Source organism: Fusarium tjaetaba, assembly GCF_013396195.1.
Source record: "Fusarium tjaetaba strain NRRL 66243 chromosome Unknown NRRL66243_c0000087, whole genome shotgun sequence".
Taxonomy (NCBI): domain Eukaryota; kingdom Fungi; phylum Ascomycota; class Sordariomycetes; order Hypocreales; family Nectriaceae; genus Fusarium; species Fusarium tjaetaba.
In genome coordinates, this window is record NW_023501283.1 from 227879 (window position 1) to 249901 (window position 22023).

The 22023-nt window shown below is 46.8% G+C and overlaps 6 protein-coding genes across 6 annotated transcripts; 4 read left to right on the top strand and 2 right to left on the bottom strand.

The window, feature by feature from the left end:
- Positions 1-1171: 1171 nt before the first annotated feature.
- FTJAE_4626 (photosystem II D2) lies at positions 1172-3065 on the top strand (the record flags this gene model as incomplete). Its single annotated transcript, XM_037351049.1, has 3 exons — positions 1172-1424; positions 1475-2690; positions 2744-3065. The coding sequence occupies 3 exons, from the start codon at positions 1172-1174 to the stop codon at positions 3063-3065; spliced, it is 1791 nt and encodes a 596-aa protein (XP_037208338.1).
- An 861-nt stretch (positions 3066-3926) lies between these two features.
- On the top strand, positions 3927-6117 carry FTJAE_4627 (uncharacterized protein; the record flags this gene model as incomplete). The annotated part of the gene is made up of 5 exons (XM_037351050.1): positions 3927-3956; positions 4163-4397; positions 4458-4742; positions 4794-4812; positions 4986-6117. 5 exons carry the CDS (start codon positions 3927-3929, stop codon positions 6115-6117), a joined length of 1701 nt encoding a protein of 566 aa, XP_037208339.1.
- Positions 6118-6300: 183 nt separating this feature from the next.
- Positions 6301-8808, bottom strand: FTJAE_4628 (uncharacterized protein; the record flags this gene model as incomplete). The annotated part of the gene is made up of 1 exon (XM_037351051.1): positions 6301-8808. One exon carries the CDS (start codon positions 8806-8808, stop codon positions 6301-6303), a length of 2508 nt encoding a protein of 835 aa, XP_037208340.1.
- A 3737-nt stretch (positions 8809-12545) lies between these two features.
- FTJAE_4629 (uncharacterized protein) lies at positions 12546-13430 on the top strand (the record flags this gene model as incomplete). The annotated part of the gene is made up of 1 exon (XM_037351052.1): positions 12546-13430. The coding sequence occupies one exon, from the start codon at positions 12546-12548 to the stop codon at positions 13428-13430; it is 885 nt and encodes a 294-aa protein (XP_037208341.1).
- A 335-nt stretch (positions 13431-13765) lies between these two features.
- On the top strand, positions 13766-14566 carry FTJAE_4630 (uncharacterized protein; the record flags this gene model as incomplete). The annotated part of the gene is made up of 1 exon (XM_037351054.1): positions 13766-14566. One exon carries the CDS (start codon positions 13766-13768, stop codon positions 14564-14566), a length of 801 nt encoding a protein of 266 aa, XP_037208342.1.
- Positions 14567-15011: 445 nt separating this feature from the next.
- FTJAE_4631 (uncharacterized protein) lies at positions 15012-17765 on the bottom strand (the record flags this gene model as incomplete). Its single annotated transcript, XM_037351055.1, has 6 exons — positions 15012-15352; positions 15417-15747; positions 15895-16036; positions 16093-16193; positions 16266-16690; positions 16736-17765. The coding sequence occupies 6 exons, from the start codon at positions 17763-17765 to the stop codon at positions 15012-15014; spliced, it is 2370 nt and encodes a 789-aa protein (XP_037208343.1).
- Positions 17766-22023: the final 4258 nt, after the last annotated feature.

Genomic DNA, 22023 nt, shown 5'->3' on the forward strand with positions numbered 1-22023 from the left:
GCGCATTCAGGCTGTCGATCATGAGATAGATTCAGGCAAATGCGGGGGAGAAAACGGCTGAATTACGATCCCCGGGAACAAACTGTTCGCAATTGATGATGCCGATTCGAGCGCTAGATGTTGACCCTTGTTGGTAGCATGACGATCTTGTCGAAGAGCGCATTGAACCTGCAGAATGAGGGGTCTTGATGCAACTCAACCTTGCTGATTCTGTAAAATAGGCTGATTCAACGACCCAGAAAATAAACTACATCGTCATGGAGAAGACGATGTAAGCCATTTAGGCTAATCGGGTGCCGTAAGTAATAGAATAATTCAATCCATACCCTCGAAGATAGTTACTTCAACCTACGGTGCTGCGTGGAGTAATATAAGAAGTGCATTCAACTTTGGCTTGTTAAAAAGAAAACTGACATAAAAGGCCTGAGGCCCGAACGTGACTTATTAGATTAAATTGAGGCGACAATAATCCGTGTACTGTCATGAATCTTCTTAGTAGTGGTGATACAGTTTAAAATTACTGGTGCCTGGTCTCGAAAGCGCACAGCTACACGCATTCTTTGCCAGTCGTCTAAGAAAGCCAGATGGAGGTTTGCAGACTGCACAGAAACATCCCCCCAATCAGCAACAGATGTCGTTAATGGAATTGACCAGTGGGAACTCACAATCGATTGCTCAATCACGGCGCTCAACATGATGCGGTTGGTGTAGGGTAACATCAATGGTACGACGCCCCCTGTAACTTAGTGGCCTCCACCTCATCGGCCGGGGAAGCTTCGCGAAACTTCACATCGGCAAGCAACAGCAAACAACATGGAAATTGCGTGTCGCGTCAAAGCAACAAATGCCTGAGGCCCCCCAGTTCGATGCGATTCCACGGTCTCACAATCTGCGAATACCCTCGCTTGTATCCCCAAGACCATTCTAGTCTTATCGCCCGATAACAACATGCTCTGACAATGAGATCTAGTTGACGTCACCGGCAACGGTCAACGGAAGAAAGTCACCGAAACATGGTGATCCTGACCGCAATTTCTCAAGCATTAGGGAATAAATAATGCTCTTTCGGATTTAATTACCGCCCTATTTATTATCTTCGCTCGTGCTCTGTACCTTTTTTCGTTTAGTTTGTGCTTGGGCAGTGGCTTTTCTTTTTTAATCGGACGCGCAAATGTCTCTCGCTCAGCATGTAACCCAGACTGAGGGCTTCGATTACGAAGGCCCAGCGAATCCCAGCTATGAAGGTCCGAGTCATCCGAGTGTATCTCCTGAGTTTGTCACAGAAAATACTCTTGTTCCTGGGGATGAACGCGATCAAAGCGGTGACCGATCAGAATGGCGACGATTGAATTTTGCTCCTGTTGAGATTGCTAAGAAATTACCCAACATTGCTGCTTACAAGGTCTCCAACCTCAAGCGCTACGGTAAGGAGTACAGTCCGGATCAATAGAGACGCATAGCTAACTTCGCGCAGTTCAGGTAGCGACTGGTATAATTGCTTGTTGGTTCGCAGCAGGCATCGTCTTCGGCTTCGCTGCCCTCAAGCCAATTCTCATCAAGGAGGGCATCTACTCCGATCTCTGCCCGGTGGTGGACTACAGGATCCCATGCGCCGAGCAAGACATGCGCTTAAACCTTTTGTTCATCTCAGCTTCAATCTCTGCGAATGTTTCTTCTCTTCTGGCCGGCTCTGTCCTTGATCGCTTCGGTCGACGGGTGTGTTGGCTGGTCTCGAGTGTCCTGCTCGCCCTCGGTTCGTTGATGATGGCCATCTCATTCTCGCATCCCGGCTTCCACGGATATCTCATCGGGAACATCCTCCTAGCTTTCGGTGGCACATTTATCTTCGTCTCTAGCTACCAACTAGCCAACGCGTTTCCCAGATATTCTGGACTCATCGTCGCGCTCGTCACCGGCGCCTTTGATGCCTCGGCTGCAGTGTTTTTGTTCTATCGCATGGCTTATGATGCTTCCGACGGATCATTTTCACTCGACAAATTCTTTTACGGCTACATTTCCGTCCCGGTCGCCATTTTACTGGCTGAATTCCTGTGGATGCCAGCGCACTCGTACCATACCCTTCCGCAACTCGAGCAGAAAATCGAGCACGCCCAAGACAGCACTCGCGATCTTCACCAATCTGATGAAGAGATCGAGAATACAAACGAACTTACCCGCGTCCGAAGTGCGCGAGCCGGCCAGAGAAAGGCAAAGCTTGAGAAGATTGAGCAACTCGCCGGCGATCGTCAAGAACGGGGCGAGCGAGTCAGAGAAGAGGAGGGCCGACAGGAAGCCAGTGGTGTTTGGGGTGTTCTCCATGGAATGCCAGCTCACCAGCAGATGATGACGCCTTGGTTCATTCTCATTCTGGTTTTGACTATCCTCCAGATGATTCGCATGAACTACTTCATCGCGGGTGTCAGATCGCAGTATCGATACATGTTGGGCTCCGACAAAGCCGCTGAGCGCATCAATGAGTTCTTCGATGCTGCTCTCCCCATTGGAGGCGTCGCCGCGACGCCTTTCATTGGAATTTTGCTCAACAACCTGAGTGTTCCCGCTACCTTTTTCGTTTTGACGGTATTTATCATCGTGATTGGAGTCCTGAACTGTATTCCGAACATAATTGCTGGATACTTCACAGTCGTTGCTTTCGTCTTCTTCCGTCCTCTGTATTATTCAGCAGTTTCGTAAGTGCCATTCAAATGGCTTCATCAAATCTAGTTACTGACCTATATCTTAGTGACTACGCCACCAAAGTCTTCGGTTTCGCTACGTTCGGGCGCATTTACGGAACGGTCACTTGCGTCTCCGGAATCACGCAGCTCATTCAGTCCGGACTCGATGCGCTTACTCATGGTCCACTACACGATGACCCAACGCCCGTCAACGCGACTTTGGGCGCCGCTGGAGCCCTGGTAGGGCTTATCTTGACCATCTTCATTACTGTCAAGGGTAGAGTCTTTGTCGAGAAGAGGGTTGACATGTGGGCCGACGTTGAAAGAGAACGACTCTTGTCAGAAGATCGGATCGGATATGGAACGGGTCACGAAGTTCAAGAATAGCCGAAAACTCTATCAGATGTTCAATGAGCCCGTTTTGAAGTCACTTCGCAGGTTACATTGCATTTCTGTGATGTCGGAATCTTCTAATAGTTATCTGTCATGGATTATGTGTACTTACGGGAATTTGGATCGGATAAAACGCTATTGTATGGGCTCGCTACTTTGAGTTCTTACCGACCGAATCTATAAAGATATAAAAAAGATATGATGCAGGAGTTTGCTGGCTATAGATATTCACGCTAATTCATTTATCGTTATTACTGACTCTTAAAAAATTAGAGAACTCGTAAATACGATAATACTCTTCAAACAATGGTCCCGATGCCCAATTGATGGCAACGATATAATTTTGACTTGGTTCAGTTTCGGGCGCAAGTGTCGCCCGAAGCTCTCTCGAGACATGCAAACATCCGGCTTCACTATTTTCCCTGCAACAATATGCAAAGATTTCAATCAATACCTGTGACTTCAAGCCAAAACAAACGGCCAGCAAACAATGCTCCAGCTTGAGCGTTATGTGATAGACTTCGACGCATTTGAGTCTTAAAACACATACATGAAGGGAGTCAGGTAGTGCCAGTGAGCCTGGAAGGGTCGAACAGGAGCCCCGTTTACTAACCAGTAACAACTACAAGGCAATGTCTCGCTTCAAAAACAAGCATATTTTATCCAGATGCGATCCATAACGCTCCCTAGTTTGAGTCGGGTCTAGGCTGAGACATCGACCGTTGTTGCTCCCTTGCAGCTATACATACCGACTAGCGACTCTCAACTCCTGAGCGACCAAATGTGTTCATTCCTCACATCAAAATCCGGAGTAAATTCTCCCTTACGGTGGATATCAGAGAAAAGCCATTGAATATGATGCCTCGCCTCTTTCGCCCTCCGCGGGTAAGCTGCTTGTCTTGGTACATAGCAAAATGTCACGACGACTCGTTTCGCTACTGCTTTGAGGTCTAATTACGCAAACTGGTGCTCAATATGTTTTCAAAGAATCGGATACAGTCTGTGTAACGTACTTATCGACGTACATTGTTCCTGTCTCGTCGAATGTCACGGGGTCCGTGCCGACAGATGCCACGAACAGCACATCGCAGACTTTTGATGCTGCCTTAACAGCTTCTACCACATTCGAGCCCGGATCAGGTCCATCTCTCGACCTGACTGAGACTCTCCAGACTTCTCAGTCTCTTTCTGACGACTCAAGTCAGTCGATCGAAACTTCGGCCACAACGGATACGAATACTGCGAACTCCAGTCCTACGACAGCGCCCGGGCCTGACGATCAGCTCGTTGTCTTCCGCATCGTTCCAGACACTGAAAACTCAAGACGTAGGCGTCTCAAGAGAGCGCTCGGGGGCTGTGTAGGCTCTACCTCGGAAGTATGACAAGATGCTTCTGCATTCAGCCTCTCCGATGGACGCCTTCTTGACGGGGGGAGGCCCATCTATTATAACGGGGAAGACTTCAAGGAACTGCGCGGTGAACAGGCGACAGTACCCTGTGGAGCTGTCGCTACAACATTCTCTGGTGGTGGTGGATTTCTCCGGTTTCGCAGCCCTGACCTACCTAGTGGTGAAGCAGGCTTCTGTCAGAACCCAGGAACTGGTCTGGTATACATAACCTTTGCATCCTCACCCGAAGGCTGCGTGTCAGTTAGATTATCTGTCGTTGGAGGTATGGTTGTCTGTGTCTTTAGTATCACCAGAAGCTAATTGTTGACGATAGTCGATGAATGCGAAGATGGGTAAGCGTCTACAAGCGCTGCTCCTACGTCAACCGATCTCCAGACCATGCAACCTACAGTGGATTCTGTGGCCACATCTCTTCTCTTCAGTGCAACGACTACTGTTGTTTCTACTGACCCTTCCGACACCACGCCGCTCGTGGACTTGACGACTCTTGTTCCACCGTCTTTAGCACCTACACAAACACGACCTGTGCAAACAAGTTCTTTCGCTTTTCTAATACTTCAACGGCCGCCTTCCCGACTGTACCAATTGAGACATCTGAAGACCTTTCTTTCACAAACATTCCTGGTGTTACATTCACACCGTCAGACGAAGCAACGACAGATATTGCTTTGCCCACTGACGTGTTGTCTTCAGAATCACAGCCTCCCACGGATGACGCAGCATCCAGCTTACTAGCTGCGACAACATCGGCAATGTCCGATATAGATACTCCCACTTCGCAATCTAGTGGCAGCATTTCCGACACTCGTATTACCGTCAGCATAGAAACGACTATCGACAGGAAAACTACCACTGATACCGAGACTACCACCGATACTGAGACTACCATCAGCATTGAGACTACCATTAGCAGTGAGACTACCATTACCAGCGAGATTACCACTACTACAGCATCTTTGGAATCAACAAGCACGTCAGACAACACAACAGAAATCTCTACAACAACCTCAGAAGCCGAGACTACTACTACCACCACTAGTCCACCGTCTCGTGCGTGCGAGTCCTATCTCATCAACCCAACCGTATTATTTAGCGGTGACCAAGACAGCGAAGATGGAGTCGAGGAGCTTACTCTTCTGTTCCCAGTTGGACTATACACCGAGTCCAGTGAAACCATCTACGTCGGTTTCAACGGGTTGATCAGTTTGTTTGACAACTCCATCGCACAATCCTCTAATAACCCATTTCCGGACAATGGCCTGCCATCAGTGGCCATTGCGGCTTACTGGGATAACTTGCGAATCAAAGGGAACGCTGGCTACGAAATCACCTACAGAGTTTACGACGATGCTGACTATCGCGCTGTCAATATCGACTGGTGTGTTGTGGATGCGGACGATGTCGTGACTCACTTCATGGTCATTCTCAGGGCTTACGATCTTTCGAATCCCGAATCAGTTTTCATGCGTTACTTCCAGTCCAATGGAGGGAAGTCAGCCACCATAGCTGTACAGAATCTTGCCGATGCCAAGTCTCAGCAATTCTCCTACGATATGGAAAATGCAGTGCCAGATGGATGCACTGTTCTCTTCTTCACTATAGGAGGTGATGAGAGAGTTGTTTATGTGCCACCATAAGGGGCATAGGACAATATCCACTACACCTCATACTTATGTACTTAGTTCCGATGTAGGCCACTCTCGTTAGCTCTTTCTTTGTACCCAGTGGGAATACGTCACTCTCGGTAAGACATTGACAGGCAGACCGTATGAGAAGTTCAAATTCATGAAATAACATAAGAGACTATATGTGGCTATATTCTATAGATCAACATCACTTGAACTCGATCTCCATCCCAAACTATACATAACATCTGAGAACGCAACCATCACTCTCCAAAGACCGGCGTCGAAGACATCTTGAGCCTTGTCAAGGAATCCAGCCAAGCCTTCTCGGGCGTTCTGAGCAAACTCGCCCATCTTAGTGATGGCTGACGATGAAGTCTCGTAGATGCGCTCCATCCCATGATGCAGGCACTGTGGTCTCTTCACAGGAGAGTTGCTAGGGTTGTCGCCCTTGAGAACCTCCTTTTCCTCTGTATGCGACAAGTCGGAACCAAGGCGGTACACAGAGTAAGCATCATCTGGTCCGCCACACTGCTCGCGTGTGTCGAAAATGGAAGTAAACCAACATTTGTCGTCGGCAACTCGCGCAGATTCCTCGGGAACCTTGTTGGAACAGAAGCACCTGGATCCATGGCGAAGGGCTACAGAATATCCCTTAATGGTACACTGCCTGTTGCAAGAATCTCCGTTGGAGCTTCGATAAGGTCCTCTGATGTTGACGCGAGGAGGATACGAAGAGGTGAAGTCAGGAAGCTTGAAGCAGCCATGGGACTTTAGCTTAGACAGTCCCAACTCTGCCGGACGATTGGGGACCTTGGAAGGTCGCTCGACTTCTTCGGACTTGGTCTCATCGTCCGCCACGTCAGTGCTTATTCCTGTGTTCACAACACTCCAAGTTCTCCTTCCGCCACAAGCGTCACGAGACCAACCGGGACACCAGCTCGCACACTGACTATCATCAACCCGTGCGCTCTTGGCAGGATATGTATCAGAGCACAGGCACCAGCCACGCTGGACTGCTGCGACAGGCTTGTCCTCACGCTGACAGTAGCGAGCGCATTGTTCAAGGGTGTTCCTGCCCTCAAGCTTCTTGCGTGTCAAGGTGGTAGATTGCATGTTGTAGCAGCCATGCGATGTCACATAGCCTAAGCTGGGCTCCTCATAAGGCCTTTGTACATGCGCCCTGTTGTTGGATTCGTGTTGGATGCGGTGTGTCCCTTCTGAGTAGCCAGTCCTGTATGCTGAGAAAGTGTCTGCAGTGACACCGTAGCCTCCACAAGAGAACTTAGAATCGCCAGAGCAAGGAATCTGACATTCGCGAAGGTCTGTTGTGGAGCTGAAGCGAGGATAACCTTGGGCACAGTGACATTGCGAGCCTTTGATGAACGCAACACCTCTTCCTGCGGCTTTGCACGAGTCGATGCAGGATGAGGGGAACCTTGAGACTGCACCTGCGTCTAAGGGTATGCGACTTGCGGTCCTTGGGATATCGTAGAAGCATCGCTCAATTTGTCTGATAGGTTCAGGTTTGATGGCAGGCCTCCTCTCACGGCCAAGGTTGTAAACACTGAACGCGATATTGCTGCCGCCACCGCACTTGAAAAGATTTGTTCCGGGACACTGGATATTACACTGAGAATTTGGAAGTTCGTCTTTCTTATCGGGGTATTCGTTGTTGCAGTAGCAGATCTGATCCCAGGTGATCGCATACATAAGACCTTTTCGTTGACAGAAGCGATGACATAGCATAGGAGTATTGCCCGCAAACACGTTGTATACAGGACTTGGAGGTACTCTGCTGTAGCAAGCCTGTCCGGGATGATCATTTGGCTCAGTATGCTTGGAAGATGTTTTTCCAGAACTCGGTAACTCAGTGTCGATAGAAGGTTGAGTCTCGATATCAAGACCAAGGCCGGTGTCATAAACGGCGGTATAATGATAATGACGAGCTGGGTCGTACTCCGAATCGCGCTGACATCTATCATCACCGTCGCTCAAGCATGGCATGTAGCACTTATCAGAACCAGCAGTGGCATCTCTTGCAGGATACATGGTACCGCAGGAGCAATCGATTCCACTGATCAGAGCAAGAGGCTTTCCATTTTTAGCGCAGATCTTGGCGCATTCACGACGGGAGTCATCATCACTGATCAACACTTTCATGAGCATTGACAAACTCCATGAGATATAATAGCATCCCTGCGCCGTGATCTTGCCAACCTCGCCTCGGTTTGTCGCGAGCTGCTTGGATTCGGTTGTATGAGTAGAGGGTCCCTGTCTGTGGTGCGCAGACAGTCGATGTGTTTCGTCATTGGCGATGAAAGGGATGGAGAAAACGGCGTAAAGTTCGTCCTCCTCCTCAGAGGCATAGATGTTTCTTGGCTGCTTGATGCAGTCACCATCCAAAATACCGATACATTGCGCATTGCAGCGGTTATTGTCGACTTGATGATAACTCGGGGCGGTTTTACTGCAGAAGCAGTTGACGGAACCGAACGCAATCCATTGCTGACCGCGTCGGGTACATGTGTCGAGACACTTCTGACGCTCAACCTCGGTCCTCGAAAATCCACCAACCACAAAATTCGTCGGTCTCGACCAATAGCAGCCCTTATGTTTGAGAGCCTTCAAATCGGAACCCTGGGCGACTGCCAGAGCCACCCAGAAAAGAAGAGCGGCATGTAATAAACTGAACGTCGCCATGGCAAAAGAATGAATGGCGTCAAAGAACAAGAGGGAACCGTTGGGGCCGGGAATGAGGTGGTGTTTATGTTTCCGTCATCAGCGGCCGGTCTAATTTTACACGAGGACAATCTAGACTCTCGTTGGTTGCCCTTGGGTTAATTATGGAACGATTTAGGCATCATACAAGGATCTGTGCCTCAATGCTGGCTAGGATCATGGAAATCAGCCAACGAGTGCTGCGCTTGGGGAGCTAAAGTGACAGGGCTGCGGATCCTAGCTGAAGCGATCTTCTTGGCGTCGGCTACCAAGGCAGGCTGAAAGAAGAAATCGCCGACTCACGACACTTCTGTAGGGTATGACGGTCTTTTTACAAACAAGTTCAAAGACTTGTCTTTATTAAGATCATCAGGGTGTTGCGCTTACACTTGAACTAAGTTTAAATGATTGCGGCATCATAAATGAGCGGTTTTTCCATAACCTCTTCAATGGAGGCTCAAATATTCTTTTCGAATCTGGAGGTTGATCAAGTAGCTTGTTAGCCTGGCACTCTGCCATTCAATTGGAATGCATTACAAAAAGCTATGGCTAGACTGATCACGGACTTCAGCAGTAAGTTGGCAAGTGTTCAGACGAGAATCCGCGGTGCGTAGTTTCGTTAATATTCACAGGTGTTTCTTCTGCAACACCATGTATGGCCCAATATTGAGTCATAAGACGCACTGAGCGAGCTTAGCCAGTCAGGAGCATAACGTTTAGCGTCTGGGGAACCGTCTTGGAAGCCGTGGGGCCAAAGAGAGCTGCCGTGCTCGATTTAATGGAGGCTGTTCACCGCCATCCATGTGAACTTTGGATGCTGAACCAGCCCATAATAGGAACTGCAGTAGGATCCTGGGTGCCATCAATTGAGCATCAAAATGAGGGACTTTTGAGGAATAGATGGAGCTCACAACAAGATTTGCGCCTGTTAGAATGCTTGTGGCAGTACCGAGCTCGATAGGTCGACAAAGGTCGACTGCGGTAAAGTTCGGGTTTTAAAAGAGGCTTCTACCCAGAGTCATGACATCTATCGAGATTCCGTCGTCACAAAAGCAGATTGTTCTATTTTCAATCAGGTGACTTACCTTTGTGGAGGTTATGCGCATATTGCCTTTCAAAGGCTAAAGTTTATTGGGATTTTTGAGTGTGGTGGCTTGATATGTCTCGTTGAGAAGTCATGAGGTTTGAGTATCAATCAATTTATTGAGATTCCGAATTCCTTCGCACTAGGCAAAGTTGCCGTGCTAGAACTGCTACTGGTAATTAATGGTCACAGCTTATGGCCCACAGGTTCTCTATTTACCTCTGAACACCTTATGGCACCGATAATAAAGAATGCCATGCGGGTTCCGGTGGGGACTAGGGCATCAAAACGAAGTCGAACTTCTCTTAAAGTTTATTCATGGACCTCATAATCACGGAAGATGAGATCCAGCACAGCACTTTGAGCTCCGTGGTTCAAGCTTTTTATGGTGGCGAGACCCTGTGCTCGCAACAAAGAATTCGATAACGCACTACATATACCACCAATCACAACTGTGGGTCATATTCCAGTTCCACGAAAAGGTACCGCGAGAAGAAAGTAAGGTAGTTTCCTGCCGAAGTCAAATTTTGTGTGACTTTTTGAGTTGATAGTTCCCACGGCCACAGCTGATGCCTCACATCACGCGCCTCACACGCGTCCCCAAACTTTGGCAGCCTATTCTTTGTGGGCCACAAAAGCTAATATATTCCTCTTCTGCCTATAAAATCGCGCCCCGCCCGCAAAGATTCCAACCAACAACTCCTAATTTCTGAACCATCACAAGATCCGATCAACCATTCATACTACAACTGCGACTCGAAATTCTCATAATGGACCCCTTCGGACTACTTCCTTTAGAAATACGGGAAAGGATTATATCAAATTTAGTTGCCGAGGATGTTCTCACAGATCTCTGTCAAGCATCACCCGTTTTCAGGCATCAGCTCCACACGAGCAAATTACTGAAAACCTGGAAAGCCCTCCACAAAGAGCTGGACTATGAAATGTTCAATTGCATATTGGTACTTGTGGAGTATTCCAAGATTAAGGAACCGATTCCAGCGTTTGAACATGACGAATACTTGCGGGATCCGCTGTTCACATCAGAGCAACACTTGATCTTTGAGATGAACGCCGTCTACCAACGCATGGTCGAATGCTTTTCTTTAGGCCCTCAATTGGTGCCTCTATATAGAGCTAAATATCCCGACTCCTACGGTGGTATCTTCGGCCATTACGCCGCCAAATCATTCGGAAAACATGGGGAACATCTTCCTACCACGATGCCTTCGGTTGGGTCTGATATTTGGTACCGAACATTATTGCTTCTTCTAATTATCGAAACAATGGACCAATGCCCATCGGCCTTTGTCACAAATCCCAGAGAGTTAGATAAACAGCTATCTATCAGGGAGCAGCGTTTCCATATGCTTGCTGATAGATGGATAATGTCAGTTCAATGCGCAGTTTTGCACGACTATAAACTGTTTTTGGATAAGAAGGAGGAATAACTTTGAGATGAGAGCTAAGACATGATAGAAAAGGCATTTTGCCATTTCAAAAGCTTGGTTACTATTAATTCATTATTCTATCATGAAATGAACCCATACCTTAAACCTTGTTCGGCTCGCAAATGACCAAGTTCTGATACTGCATGATGTTTGTCGCTTGTATTTTGAAGCTAGCCAAGGCCTAGTAATATCTAACATCTAGAAAGCAGCTCATATGTTTGATTCAAGACAATCCTGTATTTCGGTGAAGATAATCAGGAGCAAGAGGAGCAGCAGGAAGCGGAGGAGGGACAGAAGGAAGCAGAAGAAATGGTGTTTATCCAATGCTAGTTTTGTTGTTGAACGCAAGTACGCCCAATAAATTTCTGTTTGGGGATTCCAAGATAGCATCACTTTCCTAGAAGCTTCGAGGTCATCGAGAGGATGAGTGAATAACTACCAGTTTCTATGACAATTTGAACCAAAACGGCCGCCCGAAAGGAAAACTATTCTTTGAGGTTCATCCTCCCGTATGAAGCAATGTCCAGGTGTAGTCATAGGTGAAATGTGAAAGACACGATATGGTCAGAATGGGTAATGGGGCGAGGAGGACTGGACAAGGAGGACTGGACGTGCCCTATGATGGATGAACTTGCTATATGTAATTCGAAAATATCGACACTATTGATCCACTGCCCTCCACCAGATCTGGCGCAACTAGTGATGTCTTGGAAGTTAAGACTACAGGTCGTTTCCATGTGTGATGTTTGTGCTATAGAATTAGTTACGGTAGGCACGTTATTTGCAGTTGAGGTATATGACCCAGAGTGTCAACCCGTACACAAGACTTGGTGATAAAAGGACCTCTCGAAGGTTCATTTCAAAGGAAACACTATCCTTTCATGTGCTGAGGGTCTTCTGGCCCTCGGTATGATATAGTTGGCTGACTGTTGTCAAGGTTTATATGCAAAGTTTGTCTTTGATGGTCGAATGTAAGTTTAGGCTCGAGAGAACAATGGAAATTCTGTCACTATAAGGTTTTCGAGGTTTGCTAAGGTCTGCCTCATGACACCATCCGACCAAACTTTGAGAACATAGTCATCTACAAAGGCAAGCTTATTACTAATTTATAAAAAGTTCTCCTGTCGCTGAGAATCCACGTCGAACTTGATTCTTCACATTTTAGCCCTGCTTCTCAGCCCCAGATGGCACCCTCAACCACCACCATGAAGGATATTTCCGCCAAAGACCCCTTTTTCCGTCTCCCTTCCAATGTCCGACAAAAGATCATAACAAACATGGATCGCTACGAATGGTACGACAGTCTTTGTAAAGCTTCGGTGGTTATGAATCACGAGCGACATACAAACAAGTTGACGATTTGCTCGGATTCTGTCTTTAACAAATTTGATCAGCTGTATGATCGCTATAGCTATAGTTCTCGCTGGGAGTCTCGCTGGCGTTTTAAAGCCGCTCAAGTGCGTTGTCTTCTTTCTGACGGTCACTTATCAGAGGATGATTGGTTGGGTTATTGGAAATTCGGACTTGTTAATCCCTTATTTTCGACAAAACCTGAGATTGTTTACGATATGGAAGCACTTCATGGACGTTTTGGAGACTACTTGAGCCTGGGTCCCGAAATAGTCCGTACATTCATCGAGAGGCACGCAGATGAATGCCTCACCCACCACATCGTCAAGGCGTACGGAAAGCATGGCGAAAGATTTCCAACGACATATCCCTTGAATAAAAGAGAATATGATCACGTAACGACTTTTCTTATTCTTGTAGATGTCATGGATGTTTTGGCCCTCTCTGGTCCTACTCATCCGACAATCTTCTACCATCATCACAGGTATATCATCGAAGAGAATAACCCTGCCTCGGGATTTGCATCCGGTCTTGCCCTGCAAATTGAAATGTCAGTGCGAGATGGGATCAAGGCTGCGGCGGAAGAGGAAGAGTTGAGAAAACGGAGAGAGGAAAAGTGGGAGCAATTCACAAAAGTAGTTGTTACTTACCGGATACTTGATCACGGATCGGATCAGGCAACAGATGAGGAGGGAGAAGAAGAGTGGGTGTTTGTTTGATGATAGCCTTGGGTACCAAGATTCGTCTGATTTGTCTGCTCCACTAGTCGCTCAATCAGGTATTACGTCCTTGACGAGCTAGAGCTATGCATCTGAAGCCTTGATCAGTAAAAGTGTCTGTCCCGAACCCACAGAGCATGACTTTGACTTTGGTGAGTGAGCCAATTGTGGCAAGCCATAGGGTTAAACTTTAGGCAGTATAGACTTGCAATTGGCATATAAATATTTGCCACGACAGAAAGTTCTTGACCACGCAAGTATAAAAAAGTCCCCCTGTGTGAAAATCCCTTCCTCCCAATTCTTCATTTTCAAGCTTGCAAGATCGACGGTCCAGTATGTCCCAGAGCGCACCCGTGTCCCAGAGCGTCAAGGACCCTTTCCAACACCTCCCTTCCGAGATACGAGAAATAATTATAACTTATCTTGAATGTTATGATAATTTCGACAGTCTATGTCTAGCTTCACCTGTCATGAGAAAGGAGCGGCGGACAAGTACACTGCTGCTAACATCGGAATTCTTGGAACATACCTTCGGCGGCACACATGACGGCGCTTTCATTGAGGCTCATATGTACTCGTTGCTTGGTAAAGATGGACTTTCCAACGAGAACTTTGCGCTCTGGAAGAAGAGGAAGCTTTCGCACCCGCTGTTCTCGAACCGACAGGACATTGTGTTCCGAATGAACGCTCTATACCATCGCCTGATGGACTGTTTTAACTTTGGCCCCGAAATCGTCCCGTGGTTTATCAAAAAGTTGCCCTACAGCGTATTCGCTCACTACGCTGCTGCGGCGTTCGGGAGAAATGGAGAAAGATTTCCGACATCACTACATGACGCAACAGACGCTAAGAAGGGACAAGTCTTTTTCTTTTTGCTTGCGGTACATATGGCAGGAAATCCATATATATGCGAGCATGAAGCTTCCCGTAGACAGTACTGCGAGCAAGACATGGGATTAAAGGGACAGGATGTTGTCGTTTGCAAGCCTGACTTTCCCATCTCGACTAAAGAAGGGGACAATGCGCGAAGCTTTATGCAGGACCTTATGTGCGACGCCTACAGAGTGGAGATTTATGGAAGCAGAATCAAGTCATTGCTTGATCGACGTCGATTGAGGGATCACGAAGGTTACTAAGTTGGGTACGATGCAGCACGTTTCTACATGGCTTCTTGTTAGAGTTAACATAATCAGCAGCTTGTTTTGCCAAGTTCAACACGCGATAGGGGGCCCAGTCCAACCCTAAAGGAGCAAGAAAACATAATATTTAGAAGAGAATGTTAAAATAAACCCAGTAAAGATTCCTCTAAACTTAGACTAAATTGCCTAAATCTTTTTATTACTTAGGATAAAGGTCTTAAGTTTTCTTGCCCCTCCCTGCCTCTTTACCAAGCTTTCAAGAACTCCATCTCTTAGAAAATCTATAATGAAACTCCTCCATCTGACTCATCGTCTGAAATGATTTGCTCAGAGTCATAACCCCGATGTGTAGTCACTGCCTCATCAGACGATGACAGTTCAGCTTTAAATCCATCGCCTGAGGATGAGGTGTTGTCGCTTACAGACTCTTGATCACTTGAGTCTAAATATGAAGCGCTGTTCGGTCTGAAGTAATAGCGGTGACAATCTTTGAAATGCTCAAAATAACCAACTCGGGAGCGGGGACAACAGGAGTGGTGTTCATGATCAACGTCGAATTTCCAACCACAGGTGTACCGGAAGACCAAACGACAAATTCCGCAGTTATCACAAGAGCTGTCATTATTATTGAAGCAACTCCAGCAGTGCATGCACAAGCTCTGCCATAGTGTCGACTCAAAAGCGGACTCCGCCTCTTCATTTGGAAACTCTGGCCAAGGCTCGTCGTTCCAGTAAGGGCAGCGCTCCTCCCTACCACGCCAGAGCTCTTCAAACATTTCGCGGCTATAGCCATTTTTATAACTTGCTCTCCGCGGGTAATTGCACCGGAACCTTGAGATGTCGTAACCACAAATGTCCAGAACAGTGTCCCATAGATCACCCATCAAAGAGGACTGTGTCATGGAGCAAGGCTTGCACATGCTTCCATATGCGAGGTCTGAAGCTGTTTTCCCCTCAATATCGGCTGTGCAAGGGTCGGTGCCCTTTGATATGAGATATATCAACAGATTCCGTCGTTCCAGTACCCTAGAGAATGATTTCTTCTTGCTTGAAAAGAACCCATGAAGGCCACTTTGCCTCCCGTAGTAAGTCTGTAAGCTGTAGCCGTGGCTGATTAGGAGATCCAAAGTTTGCCGCTCCTTCTCTGAATTGAAACCTCCCGGGGTTTCTAGCCATGCCTGACAGAAGTCATATATGTAGTCGTAAACCTCATTGCGAGAGTCTGGAAACACGAATGGGCTAATACAAAGGATGCGGTACAGAATATTCCTGGTCTATTCATTTAACCAATGAACTCGTTCTAGATTGTGTAATGAATCTCTCACCTCAATACAGGCACTTTCAGGCATAGAATCGACCAATATTGGATCACCCTCCAATTTAACAGTAGGATCAGCTCCAGCATGTAAAAGGACTTCTGAAAAGTTGATATCATAGCCGTGATCGTATGCTAGAGTTAAAGGATTCCTTTATATAATTCTAATTAGTTCAAGTTCGATTGAAAGACTTCAGGAAGAAATTACGTTTGACGGTTGTGATTTTGGTTACGGGATTCTGCAACCTCGTCAACATCTAATCCTTTCTGGATAAGAAACTTCAACATTGGGAGATTTCCGACCGCGTGCTGAGATAAATAGCAGGCTGCTTAGCTTGATACAGATTGCAAACAAATTATCAGTGTGTTATGAATGCTTACATGCAGTAAAGACCAGTTATTTTCATCATGGTCATGAAGGCTAGCTTTGTTCTCAACTATCAATTTCATAAGATCTTGAACCGAGCCATGTGCTGCTACTCGGAAAACGTGCGAGTTGTTGGGGAGAATCTGGCAAACTATTACTCGTGGCAACATGTTGGTAAATTGGTCGAATAAAAGCTGGCTCCGGTTAACAGATACGGTGATCATCTTCTTCTTGGTCTTGGACTTTATGGTTAAATTCCCAAGGAACCCCCACCCGCTTATTTCGCTGTGGGGTGCGTTTTGTGACACGGGCAGAAGGTTCCTTCGTCGCTTTGTTGTCACGACTGTAAGAACGTTGTCGCCAGCGTCCATTTCTTTGCGCTTTCTTTGTTGAAGGATACCAACTCTTGGCTCAGTAGCCTCGAAGGAGTTCATCTGTTCTTTTCAAGTTAGCCACTAGTTTCTAAACTGGCAGATAGACTTACCGGTTTGGTTGACTCTCAAGGATTGGGCCGAGAAAATCAGACTTGTGAAAAGCTTCATCTCCTTCGAGACGTCTGCATCTTTATTCTCATCCTCTTCTCCCGTTTTTGTAGAGTGTATACCATCCCGAATAGACTGCAATAGGCGCTCCAGGTCATCGAATGTTTTCTGTGCGTCATCAAACTCTATGATGCATGGCTTCTTCTCAAGTAACCGCATCAATCGAGCGATGGCATCATCCAGAGGGGCCTGCTGCGAAATCGGTAAATTCTCGTCGTCTAGTTCTACGACCCTTGATGAAATACCTGATGACCCGATTTTAGTTTCAGCAGATTTGCTAGATACTTGCAATATGGCCATATCTTGTTGAAGCTGTTGGAGAGAAACAAGCACCTCATTCAATTGTGTTGCTGTAGGTGATGTCTGCTGGAGCTTCTGAATACGCGCGAGCATTTCTGTTGACTGTGCTGCTGTAGGAGATGTATGCTGGAGTTCCCGGATACGAGTAAGTATCTCGTTTGACTGTGTGGCTGTAGGTGATAACTGCTGGAGTTTTTGGACATGGGCAAGTATTTCCATTGATTGTGCTGCGATGAGCGACGTCTGCTGGTCCTGCATGGTGCCTAAATAGAGTGTGAGTAGTTGGACATGTCTCCCGATTACATGACGAATCCGATCGAGGTCTTTATCCTCAAAGCAGATCTTAAACTTTCGCCATAATTGGCCTTTTCGGCCATCGGCTCCTGAGACACCGAGTTGGCGAAGCTTGGTCTCAAATCCAAGCAAATCATCTCTGCATTTCTTGACCATTTGCTCAAGCTTTGATCTATCGGCAGGTCTCGCTGTTGATGACAACACCACTTGCAATATTCTCTGAAGAATACTCTGGAGCTGGGAGACTTCATCGTTGATAGAGCTAAGGATTTCGGGACCGTCTTTGATTGCTGACAGGGCGCCGTAAATTGACTTGGTAGCGGAAAACGCGACAGTCACAAACGTGAGTATGCTGGCGGTAGCACCCACGGGCTCCATGGTCGCTGATACTGGATGCTGACTATGGGATGAAGGTAGTAAGGAAGAGAGTTTTGATGGAAGATTCAATGGGATGTTCCCACGGTAAAAAGGTGAAGAATGAGGGAGGATTGCCTGGAAGGTCTTTGCGTTTTACCAAGAAAGCAGGCACAGCCTGATTTTTGACATTGAATGTAAATTTCACCACAGCCCCAAGGGCTATCCGCGGTATGACATGGCATCATTTCATTGGTGCGTGTTCAATGCGCAGTTGCGCAGAATGTTCCCAGTGGTTGGTCTATGCACGCACAATTACCGAGACGCTGGTCATCGACAAAGATTCGCCCCCTCACGACTTCCTTACCCGCGACGACATCAATCGCATGGACCTAGAGCGGACGAAACTGAAAAACCGCATCTACATCGCCAATAAAGGCAAAGGGGAACATGCCCGACGTACACGGGCGCAACGGGACAGAAATGTGGAGGAGTATCATTACTAATGCAATAATATGTGCGTCATGACTTTTACTTATCCAGTAAAACAGCTTAAGCACAAAGCAGGTCATCCCCATGAACGCCGAATGCAGGAATATGCAGCTGGCATCACTCGCCCAATCATACGACCATACATCTATTGTTGCACCTGCTTATGGCAGGCTCCCAGCCAAACACGTTTCAATCTTCACATAAATGCGCCGCGACACGCAAAAAAGATCCGTGTTCTGCAAGGCCCTACATTCAGGGGGCTGAAGCCTCTTTTAAAACCCTAACCTTACGCCAGCCAGGTTTAGAGCCGCAAATTACTAAGTCAAGTTACGTGCATTGCAAGTAGATGAGACACATATATGTTACGCCTTGGGTAATGCCGAGCACATGCATTTTCTATATTGTAGCCGTTCCTGGCCCCATAGTGAATTCAGCCAGCCACTAAAGAAGTGATAGATATAAACTCGGGACCCAAAGCCTAACTGGTAAAAGGATTTAGGTAACTTAGTATAAATTTAGGATAAGTTTAGGATACCTTTTATAGAGTTTATTTTATTAGTGTTTCGTGTATCCTAAAGTTGCTGAAGCTAGAAGAATGTTTTAGTTATCTTCTCTTAGCTTTTAAGATATAGTAACACAGACTGGTGTTTAGTATTAAGGTAAACTGATTGGCCTTATCCTCCTAGTCTGGCTAAATGGCACTATGAAGGCAACCCAATCTGTATACTGCGTTCTGAATATAGGATTACAGACTATGGCCGGCTGTAGCTATCGAGTAGCTTGAGAAAAGAATATGCGCATCCGATTTAGGGCTTGCCTGATCGAAATTATTTCTTTCCGGGGTATGAAAGTATAGATCTTCCCTTGAGCTATGGAGTTCAAGTAAAACTGCTTATCCTTATCCTCATATATGCGGGATCAACTTCAAGCCCTATAAATTGCTCCAAACACATGATTCCACATAGCAAGGGCTATAGTCAACACCCTCACCGCTATCAGCTAAACACAGCTATATACAACGTCTGGATTTGCATCGTCCCTCTCAGTGCCATTTCGATTTTACTGGCACCCTATCGTTTTTCCGCAAACTAACTCTGTGGCGCTCTGAATTTGTTGTAAATGGATAGTGATTTCGGCAGGAAGGATTAGTGCACGCCCCAGGAACGCCTGGCGGTCCAGAATATGTATATGATTCTGGGCTGATTGCATGGTACCAGTCGTGACTGGGTCCATTCCAATCGGAGTTGTTGACACATATTTTTCTCTTATACTGAAAGCAAAGACGAGTGATCGATTTATCAGGCCCGCAGCGGCGAGGCTTACAAAACACCGGCAGCCCGTGAGCGCGATTCCCCCGATCGTCGCGATCCTTGAGCTCGCCGCCTTTGGGCCGTTTGCTGATGGGTGTCCACATCCTCTCTTCTGATCCAGGGTTGTCTGCGGGGAAGAAAGCGTCCATTTCAAGAGGAGTTTTCGTGCTGCGCTCTGGGACAATACACTGCGCTCCCTGCAGGCGAACGGATTGAATAGCCTCGAGTACTTGGTCGAGTGCTATGCTGCTATTCTGACCTGGCACAAGAGTCCGACATTTCTCCGCCGAGACGACAGTGAGTGATAGGGACAGGCCAAGCCTGCCGTCATAAGAGCCACTTATCTTGGCCCTGGGGACTTCGTAATGACAGAGATCGTTTTCCAAATGACTTGGATGACTGCAGGTATGAACCTCTGTCAACCCACCCGCTCGCATAGCCTGGTGTTTTATGTCATGCCAAAACAGGACCTTGTGTTCGCAAAGACGAACGTAGCCCGTTGTGGCAATGCATCGTCGCTTTGATTCCTTTTGCAATTCGTCACGGGAAAAACATGAAGATGGATGTTCAACATGGCAGGTGCGGCAGTATACCCAATCTTGGTCGTCCCGGGCGGCAAACTTGCACGTTGATGAAACACCACGTCTCTGCCTCTTTTCGACTTCCAATTGGCAAACTTCGCAGATCTTGTCCTTTCTGACGAGATTTGCGAGTTCTGTTGTGTCTTGACTTCCTATCCTGCGCTCGAAGCAATGTGCTTTTCTGAATATTAAATTCCTGAACTTCGATCTAGCAATAGGAGAGTCAGTTTTATAACCGACACACCATGCACAGCACTCTCTGTCTGAAAAAGGATGGGATAGAAAAGACTTTTCTCTGGCCAGACGTCTGAATTGCCGGGATACCTGCCTAAGGATAAAGAATGCGCACCGAGACTGTTGGTCAGTGCCTTCATATATTTGACGAATGATATGTAGGATGATCTCTTCTGGAAGAACGGCCAGTTGCGATGCAGTCAAAGGTTTGCCGAGTTTTTTCTTTATGGCAAGCTGCAAGCTAAATGTGTTATTTGCGGTTCAGACTTGCGGCTGAGAGTTAATTTCAGTAAGGAGAACCCCTCTTATGATCTTTGGTTGTGTAAATAAGCGCTTTAAGCCCTCAAACTCGTCGTGTACAATAGTGACTGGATCTTCGGCATGTGGCTTCTCCGATGGGCATAGTTTCTTAGGTGTTATTGACCGCCCAGGTTCAAGTTCAATCTTCTTCGTTTGATATTTGTGTGAAGTTGTTGGTTGTGTAAATAAGCGCTTTAAGCCCTCAAACTCGTCGTGTACAATAGTGACTAGACCTTCGACATGTGGTTCCTCCGATCCCGCCAGGGTCTTTGGTGTAACTAAGCCATCCAATTTAGGTTGAACCTTTTTCACTTCATCGTTGTCCAAAGTCGTCTCCTGGATTAGCGAATGCGTTGAGGTTTTGGCGGTGTCTATCTTGTGCATCTCCACACTCATCGGGTTGTTTACCTCATCCATTCTCATCGGATGAACGCTTTCCACCTCATCTTCCATTTGAGTTAGTAGCAATAGTAGAAAGCAGTTCTGAGTCTTACCTGGACAGTCTGAAGGCATAGCTCTGCGGCAGCAGCTAAAGAGAGGACATAGCCAGAGTTTCAACATCTTGGATATCTGCGTACGGTCTCCCCTCTTCCTTTCTCAAATGGTATTGTGTACATTAATATGTTTGGGGTAAGACTCCAGTTTTCGGGAAGGCCACTTATTTAAATAATGGGCCATCGCGAATATTTAAGCTCCATGCTGTGTGTCTTCAGAAATATTAATATAAAGCTTAAACTTCATAAACTTTATGCTAAAAGTCAGTCTTTAAACTTAAAGCCAGTGGGCTTTGCGCCTAGATTAGGGTTTTGCAAGGGCCCAGTGGCTATACGTGGTTTCCGAAGGCAAAAGCTAACATTTTCCGTCACTCTAAGGTTGATAGGTAAAGTGTAATATATAATACAGGATTTCGACAACCATGGAGTCCGGGCAGCACAACAAAAATAACACAATAGGCTTTTTGGAATGCTGAGAAGCAAATGAAAGATGCCAGCGAGATATTGAGACTGTTTGCGAAGCTTTGAATGAACCACGAAAAGTAAACTGTATACGCAGCTTGTCAGGCGGAGCGTTAGGTTCTTCGTTCATAAAACTGCTTCCAGCCCCCTTATCTCAAGCAGCGATGACATCGCGGACTCTACATAAGTGAAATACCTTCCTGGCTGTAGGGTTCTTCTGGGAATCCTCGCCCTTCAGCCAGCCCCTGGCGAGGTGACGGGCAGTCTTTTCAACCCAGGCATACAGAACTGTACCCAACCCAGACTAAAAGGAATGGTTCATGTCTTGGTCACCCATCAACATTCTGGAGCTTGCACGAAGCTTTTAGACGCAACCCAGCCAGTGGTCACTAAAATCTAATCAAATCAC